The sequence below is a fragment of the Odontesthes bonariensis genome, chromosome 10 (genome assembly GCF_027942865.1).
Source record: "Odontesthes bonariensis isolate fOdoBon6 chromosome 10, fOdoBon6.hap1, whole genome shotgun sequence".
In the NCBI taxonomy this organism is placed as follows: domain Eukaryota; kingdom Metazoa; phylum Chordata; class Actinopteri; order Atheriniformes; family Atherinopsidae; genus Odontesthes; species Odontesthes bonariensis.
This window is the reverse complement of record NC_134515.1, coordinates 26163840-26175602: the sequence shown is the minus strand read 5'-3', so window position 1 is coordinate 26175602 and position 11763 is coordinate 26163840. Positions and strand designations below refer to the sequence as shown.

General features: G+C 42.6%; 1 protein-coding gene across 3 annotated transcripts in view; it reads right to left on the bottom strand.

Moving 5' to 3' along the window:
- Positions 1-1687: 1687 nt before the first annotated feature.
- LOC142389801 (nuclear receptor coactivator 3-like) overlaps positions 1688-11763 on the bottom strand; it is a 66701-nt gene continuing 56625 nt past the window's right edge. For all 3 annotated transcript variants that reach the window (XM_075474916.1, XM_075474918.1, XM_075474917.1), the window contains 8 exons: positions 10767-10872; positions 9735-9906; positions 9091-9417; positions 6947-7045; positions 6230-6485; positions 5862-6039; positions 5526-5730; positions 1688-4307 (listed from right to left, as the gene is read on the bottom strand). In XM_075474916.1, coding sequence (XP_075331031.1) covers positions 4296-4307; positions 5526-5730; positions 5862-6039; positions 6230-6485; positions 6947-7045; positions 9091-9417; positions 9735-9906; positions 10767-10872 — 1355 coding nt within the window. In that variant the 3' untranslated portion in view covers positions 1688-4295. The remainder of the gene's footprint in view (positions 4308-5525; positions 5731-5861; positions 6040-6229; positions 6486-6946; positions 7046-9090; positions 9418-9734; positions 9907-10766; positions 10873-11763) is intronic.

Sequence of the window (11763 nt, the reverse complement as noted above, 5' to 3'; positions counted from 1 at the left end):
CAAACTCCGTGTGAAGTTAGTCGACCGTCACAGAGCAAGGAGTAAATAAGCTGTTCTGCAGCGGGGCGATGACGTCATCCCACTAGATGTGTGTGTAGAAAGCCCCCGATAGCCCCCAATAAAAACAACAGCTCTGAGGTAACAGTGCAATAGTACGTGTTCATTCATTGATTCGTCTTAAAGTATTGGTGAAATGACAGATAAGACCTTATTTAGAGGCTGTATTGTCAATGCCCTATATATGTCGACTTTTACCAAACTGTTATGGTGAGTAGATGAACATATTTTATGCCAGAAATAAAGTCCAGGTTTAAAAAAAAAAACAAAAAAACTTCTCCTTTTAGAGCAGCGAGGAAAGTGGGCCAGAGCTCACACTTAGGGGGGCATCTAGCAGAGCTATATTATTCTATAACTCTGGCATCCTGCAGGAAATAAGGAGCAGATGAAAGCAAGGGCATAAGTTTGCAAAGGGACCATAGGGACAAGTCACAACCAAAGTTTGGGAAAGACAGAGTTGTCCTTAACAATATTTTTGTTAATACTCTAATATAACATTTTTTTCTTACGCAATACATTAAATATAATGTTTTTCACAAACTCATTCGTAGTATCAAGCATTTGTAGAGAACTATTTTTCCGACGTGCCCCCTCGTCGCAGTGTTCAGTGTAACCTGCATTGCAACAAGGTGAGATATGCTGCCATTTGATTTGCGTCACCGCTCCCGACGAGGAGACGAGCTGTGTGAAATATCAGATAAAATATCAGATTGGCTGTTGCAGACAGGCTTAACGCCACAAAATCATGAAAGTAAATCCTCACATTAATATTTCATTTGGTCTCAACATTTTTTTGCCCGTGTTTCTGCTGTAAATAGGAAATGTCACTGAAAAAGAAAAGAGACATCAAAAGTTATTTCACCACCTAGAGAGCAACATAAACACTCTTCTATTCTTCTATGAAAAAGTGTTATTAAGGTGTGAATGCAATGCAGGCTAGGAGGCTAGGTTTATTTTACATTAGCATTTACTGTATTTATTTATTTTTTTCTAAATCAAGATGTTTTTTTCTTCTTTATTTTTGAATTATAAACACAGTTGGTTCCATAAAGCCTAAATCTAGGCTATTCCTGTAATATTCAAACATTTTTTCTAATAAGTTTGAAAAGTGTTATGCATATAGTCATCATATAAGGTCTACATTTTATTCATTGATGCATTATTTATCATTCAGGAAACAGAGATCCAGTACAAATGCAGTGCAGGTTGTGGAAGCAGCAGCGCTTCAATTGATCAAGTATTTTCTTGTTCAGTATAATTCAGTGACTTTTTTTTCCCTTTTCCCTGTGTGTGTGTGTGTGTGTGTGTGCGTGTGTGTGTGTGTGTGATGAGGGTAGTGTCCCTACCAAAGTTAAGACCAAACTTACGCCCTTGGATGAAAGCAAGGCTGCAGACAGCAGCGTGGACGAGAGTGACAAAACTCTCAAAGATGGCTTTCACCCTCGGAATTTCCTCCACATGCTGATTGCCCCCCCCCCATCTCACAAAAAAGAAACTTCACACACTCCGGTTCTCTTTTTTCTCAAAAGAGAAGACCCTCGGCTTGTAGTTTGCGGCTCAAAAAAGGCCCGTTAAGTGCACCTGCTGACAGGCTGGCCTAACCCTAACCCAAAGACCACAGCAGACACACTAATGTTTAAATATAAATTTGTATTTACATCAATATTAACATCAAGAAACAAGGTAAGAAAAAAAGCAACAGTATTTTACATCCTGTGATAACGACCGTATGTTTCCCAGATGTGTTTTCCCTTTTCTTGAGCTCCGGCGATTCAATGAGAATTTCTTTCCTTTACAGAAAAAAAAACACATACTTTTTTTTTTTTTTTGAATATTTGCATATTCATATACTTCACAGAGACTGGGGGTTAAAAAACAAAAAAACAACACCAGGCAGTTGTTATGACATCGACCATGAATGAAAACCTCCTTAAAAAGAACATTCTCTTGTTAAATAACCGTTTGCAGCACCACAAATCAAACCGGCTGTAAGGTCTTCAGAAAGGAAGAAACGACCACAAACAAATGTTCAAACCACCTCAGCAGAACCAAACTCATCTCTACTCTATTTCATACCGATAAGGATATAATATATGCAATTCAATTTAGCTCCATGTATATTATAGCTTATGTGCAACAGTAAAAGCACACGAGTACTGGCACGATCTACGTCAGGAACTGTTTTTATGCACTGCAGAATGACGAACAAAAATCTTTGGATTGAGCGTGTATTCAAAAGGTAGGTCTCTCAACAAAAGCTTCACAGGAAACACGACAGGGGTAAAAAGAGAAACTCAAAGACAAAAAAAAACGAGTCTGCCCACCGATTTAAAAAAATGGGGACCTAAACTTGTGGGGCATCTATAAAGGTTCGAACCCCTGCGAACGAACCTCGCAGACTCACAGTTAAAACAGAGGGACTCAATTCCGTATGAACAACATTCAAAGCACTTAAACTTCAGGAGCGAAATGGAAGCAAGAGGTCAAGTTTAGAAAACATCAACTCCACATACCGGGTGAGACATCTGGGCCCCCAGACAAATAACACAATCATGTCATGTCATTTTTTTTTTTTGTTTGTTTTTTTTTTAGTAAAAAAAGAAAAATAATTTATCAAAAAAAACAACAAGGATAATAACCCACTAGCACCTCTTTAGCCAAGACTACATCCTAAGAAAATAAGGAGAAGTTCATGATTTGAAGATTGGAAAAGAAAAAAGAAAAGAAAAGTGCTTTCTGACAGAGGGTAAGTGGCAGTATGAAGGGAAATCTACACGTACTGCTTACAAAACGAGGCTTCTCCTTTTCCGACCGACGGCCAAGGTATTGAAAATAAAAGCTGACCTATGACAGAATAAGAAAATTACACTTTTTAAATATCAAGCCTTACAATCTGTGCAAAAAACAGTATGTGACCTACAAAAAGCTTATATATATTTATATATAGTACATTTGAAGCGTATTTACAAATCATATTCACAGACAAAGAAAAAAAAAAAAAAACCCAAAAAACGAGACATCAGGTCTAATACTGCAGTACCGTCGCTTTGAGTACGCGATGCTTCAGCTTTGTCCTCAGAGGAAAACCAGGAGGAAGGATTATTGCTAGAGATCTGCACGCCTACGTGAAAAATCAACCCTTTCTTTTCAACTGTGAGCAAGTTCTAATTTCTTTTTCTGTTTTTGCGCTTGTGAGAACACTGCAAGCCTTTGCGAGGTAACCAAAATATCCACATTGTGAGCTAAAAATGTACTCCCCCCCCTGGACACCCTCTCCCATGAATCCATAGAAATACTGATCACTAGTAGAAGACTACTTAAAAATGCTTAATTTCTCTTGTTGTTATAAATTTATACACTCAAAATCATTTGACAAAATATGTGCTTACTGCCTTTCTGCTGGCTCCCACTGTGGAACAAAGACTTTCCAACCCTCTTTTTTTTTTTTCTCAGAGAGCAAAGCTTAGAGAACGCGCAGACAAAAATAAACAGCAAATGTCTGCTGCCATACATTAATTCTTGGGTAAAGGCCTCTATATTGCCACAATCCTTTTGATGTTGGCTTTTCCTTAAAGTGCAATCAGCCAACGAGTAATTCGGTCCTACTTTGCGGCGTCCTGGAGGACGAAACATTGTGCTACTGCTTAATGGCATTCACGTGAGAGTCACAATCTGATGGCTCCTAAAACATGAGCCGCATCTACAGAGATCCTCCAGGTGCAGCAGAGAGAGACGCCGGACAATCCCACAAAATTCACAACCCCCCCCCACCACATTTTAAATCTGAATACAGCTTCATTGTACATTCGACAAAAAAAAGACACAAAAAAAAAAAAAGAAGAAGAAAAGGGGATGTTCTAAATACGTTGGTTCGTATGATCCACCTTCAGGGTTTGGTCCAGCGAGACGTGCGCGTGTGGCCGCACAAGTACCGCAAGAAGAGAGGAATATCAAACAACAGTCTTCAAGAGGAGCCGCGGATCTCCGTCTGGCCAGCTTTGTGTCTGTGAATGTGTGTGCACAGAAGTCACAGTGTGTCTCGATTGTTATGAGCGCTGCGCGTCTGTCCGATTTCCTCACATTGCCAGACTGACATTACTGGCCGCGAGTCCAGAGGGAAGTTCGCTCCCCCGCCTGGTGGGAATGTAGCACTACACGCAGAGACACAACCTCCACTCCACACACACCCATCCCCCGGGTGGAGGTCACGGCGGGACAGAGGCTGTCTGTCACGTCACTCAGCAGTATTTCTAGATCACCGGGGAGGAGAGGAAACGAGGGGCATTAGCGTTTTCAAAGCCAGTGTCTTTTATACAAGAGAGAGGAATCAACTGCAAGCAGAAATTTCACCAAAGAAGCGGTCTATGTATAAAAAGGACCTGTCAAGACCATTCTAAAGTAAAATGATACATTTCAGTTTTACAACCACATACTGGTTTTAAGTCGGGTCTTTTCGCATTTAGTCTGAACATGTGGCACAGCTAATTTCAGCCTTCCACATCTTTTCATTTAAAGGGATAGTTCGCCTCTTTTGACATGAAGCTGTATGACATCCCATATTAGCAATATCATTTATGAACATTTTCTTACCCCCTGCTGCGTCCTGTGAGCCGAGTTCCAGCCTCGTTTTGGCGTTGACGAAGGTAGTCCGGCTAGTTGGCTGGGGTCCCGAAAATAAAGCGTCTTGCTTCTCAAAACAATATGTGTTCAAAAGAGTGATACATTTGCATCACAAAATCGTTCATCCAGAAAAAGTCAGACCTCACAATCGCTTGGCGCTATTTTTGCCTCCCTTGATATCAATGCGTACAGCCACCTAGCGATAGCCGCACCTGTTACGGGGTTTACTGCTCGGAAGCAGGGGACTGCTCGGTCTGCTCTTCGGTCTGCACGGTCTACACAGCCCGTAGTGATATGAAGGGAGAGAGAAATAGCGCCAAGCGATTGTGAGGTCTGACTTTTTCTGGAGGGACGATTTTGTGACGCAAATGTATTACTCTTATGAACGCATATTGTTTTGAGATTGTTTTGTTATTGTCTTTATTTTCGGGACCCCAGCCAACTAGCCGGACTACCTTCGTCAATGTCAAAACTCAGCTGGAACTCGGCTCACAGGACGCAGCAGGGGGGAAGTCAATGTTCATAAATGATATTGCTAAAATGGGATGTCATTCAGCTTCATGTCAAAAGAGGCGAACTATCCCTTTAAGATGCAATCGATGGTGAGGGAGAATTTGCAGTGCACAAATACAAAAAGGTAGGAGGTGGAGGAAAAGGCATGCATACTTCAAATATCATTACATCACTGGCAGACATGATGAAGTTCACATTTTTTTGTGTTCAACACAGGTCTTAAATGATATGGTTTACACATACTGTGCAGAAAAGAGGGTGAATAGACCCCTGAAGGACACATACAGACTTAAAGACAGGGCTGAAGCAGTATTTCTGTCACCCTTTGCACATACCTGATCAGGCCCCATAGGCATGCGCCCCATAACCATTGGATTCATTCCTATCTGTCCACCCATCTGGCCCATGTGACCTCCTCCTCCACTGGCTGGCATGCCCCCGTTCATCATCATGCCTCCATACTGCCCTGGATTCCCCTGCTGCCCAAACTGCTGCTGCCCCGGGGGTCCCTGCTGCCCAAACTGCTGCTGAGCGTACGAACTGGTGAGAAGAAGTGGAAGACAGGAAGAAGGGTTAATAAACTGGAGAGAAGAGGAGAAGAACCGAGGCCGTGCTTTCTTTGTCTCTCTCCTCCTCCGACAGCTAGGTGCAGAGGAGGAAATGTTTCCTACCTGTTGCGTGCCATGCCTCCCTGCGACCAGCCTTTCATATCAGCCCCCTGGTACATGGGGCCCCCCTGTGGGTGCTGTTGCATCATAGGGTTTTGAGGCCCCATGCGGCCGGGCATCATGGCGTTAGGAGGACTGCCGCCTGATGGGCCGAAAGAGGGGTCCCCCTGCTGGCCCATTCCTGTGGAGATAAATCCTAAAGCTTAAACACTCTCAACAGAAATTCGATTATAGCTTCATCAAAAAGATGATGTTCTGTAGCCTCCTTCCATATTTTTACATCACAAGTAAGAAACAACCACCATGGCGCGCCTGGTCTCACCACCAGAGAGCAGTAGTATTCTGCTGACCGCCTGGCTCAGTGAACTCACCGTAGCTGCCACCGTAGCCGAACTGCTGGGGCCCGGGCTGGCCCATGTTTGGCCCTCCCATAGGGTTGTCCATGCCACCAGGAGCCGTGACGTTCGGAGGGGGGCTGAATCCCCCAGCAGCAGCTGCAGCGGCGGCCGCTGCCGCCTGCTGCTGTTGCTGCTGCTGCATCAGCATCATCATGCGCTGCCTCCTCATCTGCATGGTGACCACCTCTCTGCTGCGCTGAGCCATCATCTGAGCATTCAGGAAGCCCGGCTGCACGGGACAACACATTATAGAGCTTTCACAAAATAGAAATGCTGTGAGATGTTCAGATGTGAGCAAAGTGGAAGCACCGTGGCATACATTTCATGTTTCAACCAGTTACGACAGTCAAATATATTCCTAAAGACACAAAAAAGCTGAATGAAGTTATCGTTATCATGATCCAACTCCAAACACAATCTGTTTACGCTGATATATATACACACACAGTAAGCTGTAAAGGTGTACAGATGCTTTGTAGACAATTTAAAAGCCATGAATAAATACTTTATACTCAGTTGGATAATAATGCTATTAGAAATATTGATGCTGCACTTAAAAAAAGCCAAAAACTGGAGGCAAATTTTGGTATGATTGAGGAAAATTGGTAAACTTATCAATAAAATCTTTATAATGTCATTATATCATTACATATACTCTCAGATATATGCAAAGGTGTTGTTGTTATCTACCTGTCCTCCCATTCCAGGCTGCATGCCGGGCCTCATGCCGGGGTTCCCCCCCGGGTTCTCCATCTTCATGGCCATGCCCTGCCGCGTCTGATTTATGAACTGGGGGAAAACAGAACATTCAACGTAAGATGATAGAACTAACCATCTTTCCCACGAGTCACAGACCAATTATTCCGAGAGACTAAGATGGACGGTGCATCATACTGGTATCTTGAATTCTTATACCAGAAAATTAAGAACAATGTGATGGTACCCTCCAATTAAAAAAAAAAAAAGAAAGAAAAAAGTCTTTTATCTTTGAAATAAATGGAACGAAAAGATTTTCTTCCGAGGAGCACTTTGAATTCCCAAAGTACAAGTAACTAAAGACCCACCTTAACACCCATAACTTCATACACAAACTTAACTTAATATGCAAACTCATTGCAAAGCCCGTAGTAGTTGTGTAGAACATTGCAACAGTGCATGGAAATGCCACTTTTCTGCCTGTTTAAGCTTTTAAACAGTCACTATCATACTAACTGTGGAAACAGCGTAGCTATAAACTAAAGAAAAAGTCGACGTCTACTTCACCTGAGGACACCGTCAATGTTTGTCAGATGAAAAGAAGCACCACTATACAAAACTAAGTCCTTTTACAGTTACCTTTTTTTTCCCATCTAAAAACAATCATGCCGTTTCGCCATTAAAAATCTGTATCAAGACAACAAACACTGCGTTAAACAAAGTGTCAGGTCGAGAGAGGAAGAAGCTTCGGCTACATCTTAGAAACGCCTCGAAACAAGTTATCTTGCACTCACTTGGCTCAGATGCCGAGAGAAAATTATTTGTTGAACAACATGAAACTGTCGGCTTTCTCTGAACGGCTGATAAAAAGCCAAATTGAGCCACTGCTGCTGTGTGCGTCTGCTTCCTGAATGGGACGGCAGCAGTTCACACTTATGCAGCGCCCGACTGTGATGAGTAGAAGCCAGCATGTCCGGCCATGTCAGATTGCCATCCCAAAATGTTACGGAACATAACCGAGTGGGTGTTTCATACACATTGACACTGACACATTTAGCCATCAGATTAACAGAAAGCAGTGCATGAGTGACTACAGACTGCATCGTCTGTACTCAGTTATGCAAGTCTTTTTTTGTGCTGGCCGTACTGTAACTATCGTTGATGCTACTGCAAGTGTACAGCGAATTCTCTAATGATCCATTTGATGAAAAAATAAATAAATAAACACTGATTTTCTAATCTGGAAGTTGGGCATCTCCAAACTTTTTCAGGGGAGGATGAGTCAGTGAAAGGAAAATAAAAGTTACTGAGAATAACTTATCAAAAGCAGATAACGGAAAAGCCTAATCAAGAACTTTACAGGTTTTTTGAAAAAAAAAGACTTATAACAACCACCAAGACACGCAAAAATGACCACAAATTAAGCACAAAATTACAATAAAAACACTAAACAACAAAAAGCCAACTATAGAGACGAAACAGGAACGAGACCAAAAATAATTTTGATAGCAACCAACAAAAGACTCAAAATGACCACAAAGACCAACATAAAATCCCACAAATATAAAAAGAACTACAGAGTTGCCTTTGGATAAACCTGTTTTCACAGTGTTTGGTGTTAATGAAACCGCAATATTTGGCTTATTTGGTGAGTGTCTGTGAGATCAAATGAAATAATCATGAGCACCCCATAAGCATGCAGAGATCGAGCTAAATAAGGAGAGACATCTGATTCCCAGCTTTGTCTGAGGGGAGGCCCACAGCCCCTGACCAGTACTTGGACTCGTGCTAAAAAGAAAAATGTGACCTTACTAATTTCACTGCAAACTGTAAGATTACAAAGCCACCTCAAAAGATGTAAATAATAGGTAAACGCAGGTTTGTCACAGTTACGAGACGGAGGAAACATTCTACATTCCTTTCTTCAGTGCGAGCCATTGTTTCATGACTTTTGTCTGGACATTTAGAAGTTAACAGCTCCATCTAATATTGATTTTTCCCTCTAAACTTCTCACATGGTTTAATTTGCTCACCCAAAAAAAAAGTAAATCATATCGATGAAAGTCCCCCCCAAAAAAACTGCAAGTATCATTAGAACTTGGCTTTTCAGATGCTATGTGCTCGGCCTGAGGACGTACCTGTTGTCCCTGCAGCCTCTGCTGCAGCTGCAGCCTCATGGGCTTGTTGGCGCTCATCATCCGGGGTCTCATCATGTTGGCACGAGGATGCCCCATGCCCCCCATTCCAGCCATACCAGGGAAGCTGCCGCCTTGGCCCATCTGTGATAGCATGGGCCCAAACCCCCCCTGCTGGCCCTGACCCTGCATGGGGTTCCCTCCGTAGCCAGACTGCATCGGCATGGCAGGAGGTCCGGGATAGCCCTGTCCATACAGAGGCTTCTGGTCGAGCAACATGGACGGGTCCTGCCCTGGAAAAGGCTCCAGCTGCTGCTCTGCTCCCTGGGTCTGCAGGCAGGAGACAGCACATGAGAACAAAGTGAAGTTTGGCAAACTTCTCAGTCTAATTGATTAATTTCCAGCTGGTTGGCTCTGTAATTGTCTTTTTCTAAGCAGCCCGCCCGAATCTCTCTGGGCTAATCTATCTCCCTTCAGAGGGAGAACAGTCTGAACACGGCGAGTCATGACTGAAATATCGAATGGGAAGATAAGGCAAAGGCTCACTTGTGACTCAGCCTTTGCCTTCTGATTTTTTTCTCCTCCTACATCAAAGACGTACAGAAGAACACACAGGTGAGCATGTTAGCTTTGCCATTTGTTCGTACCTGGCTGACGAGGTCTGGGATGCCCAGAGCTCGGTCTATCTCCTCCAAAGCGATGCCGTCCGTGTTATTAAGCAGTGAATCCAGCTGATCCAGAAGCGCCCGCTCATCACTTTGACCCTCACTGGTGGTGGGAGGCACCAGAAGATCATCCAAGGTGTTGCCAAACTGGCGTCTACAATGCACGCACACGGAAAGTTCACAAGGGTCCCATCAGGTCAGCTAAAAACATGTCAACGCATACCATAAGGCAGAGATACTCAATGCGCGGCTCCTCAAGCTTTAATTGGTGGCTCGCACTCGCATAGTAGCTTATAACAATATGGTAACAATAACAATACATTTTTTCAAATAACGTACAGCGAATACTGCACAGTATTAAGTATTTTTATTACGTTTGCATTTTGTAGTATTAAGTATTTTTATTAAGTATTAATTAAGGCTTAATGGTGTTTCCTAAAGGGGGCACTGTTAAACCTGGCAAGGCAGCCCGCTTAAACCACCATTACACTTGACCGCAGTGCACGCTAGCTCCTTTAGCCAGCGCGACATGCAGGCACAATGGATCGGTTTTTAATTAAAAAAGGGCAAAAACCAGCACAAAAACCAAACGAAAATCAGCATGAAGACGCCAGAGAGGGGACGAGCAGGCAAACGTCGTATGTACCGTGAGATGCAGGCACAATGGATCGGTTTTTAATTAAAAAAGGACAAAAAACAGCACAAAAATCATGCTCATCTTGACTGTCTCACTATGATTACAACAACAAACTACAAATACAACATGAAGAAAGTCAAGGACATGCATGCCAGCTTCCGCTCATCCCAGTATTAAGGTAAATATGGTCTTAATTGAAAATGTATTGGCTGTTGTTTCTTTTTTGTGGGATGTTTTATATGTAGAAATGCATATTTGCAAAAGGGGACTTAGTATGTTGTCGTAAAAGTGGCTCTTCCCTTGATTTTGCTCTGCCAATGTGGCTCTTGGTGAAAAAAATAGTGAGTATCACTGCCTTAAGGGAATGTTGCACTGACCTGCTTCCCTCGATGCCCATCATGGTCTCCGGCCAGGAGGCAGACTGGCTGGGCTGGCCCTGCTGGCTGAAGGGGCTCATACCCATGCCCATGTCAGCAGAGCCCCCTAAACCATCAACACAGAACAGATTTTAATCACAAAACAAATAGAACTGGAATCTCGTAGACTAATGCTCATCTAATGTGATCAATGGGTCAAAGTTTTCATTTGTTCTTCTGAACTAAAAGCAAGACTCCGCCTCAGTTCAGTAAAAGTACATTTGCACATTAAGGAAGCTGTAGCAGCACCGACATACCATTTGTAAAAGTACCTACAGCAGTAAAATGGTCCGCATGAGTCTAACGCACCTAAATTTTGTCTCGTCTCTGAGTTCAAAGTTACTTTGTCAAACCAGCTAAAGCCAGTCAGACTGAGGGAAGCTAGTTTTGAGACCGAGAGAACCCAAACCAACAAGTCTGGTACTCTTCCATGAAAAAAAATCAACAGATTGCTGATGAGTTAAAAAAAAGATTCTGCTCTTCTATTACAGTAAAATCCAATTAAAAGCAGTACATAATGTCTTTTTATGAGCTTTGTTCATATTTCATGTGTTAAAATCCTCCTTTGTAAAGCAACGAGTAAATCTGCCAAATACATCCAATTCAAAAGCATCACATTTCCTTCTTTATATACAGTATAGTAGAGTACAAGGAAAAGGTTTCAAAGATGGTAAATATAGTGGAAGTGGCCTCGAAGAATGTAAATCTAGCATTTCACAGAAACATTAATCTTACCATATTCATAAACAAAAAAGCCACTTTTATTAGCAAAGCCAGCCCACGTTACATCTAAAGAACAACACACAGAGTGAGGACCATTGTGTCAGACAAGCTTCCTCTGAAGGAAACAGGTTGCCTCTCATCTTTGAACGCTTCAGCAAGAGACACTTGATGTGCATCAACAGACATCCTTGCACCACTTACTTTTATGCAGCGCTTCATAGCTGAAAACCCGCAG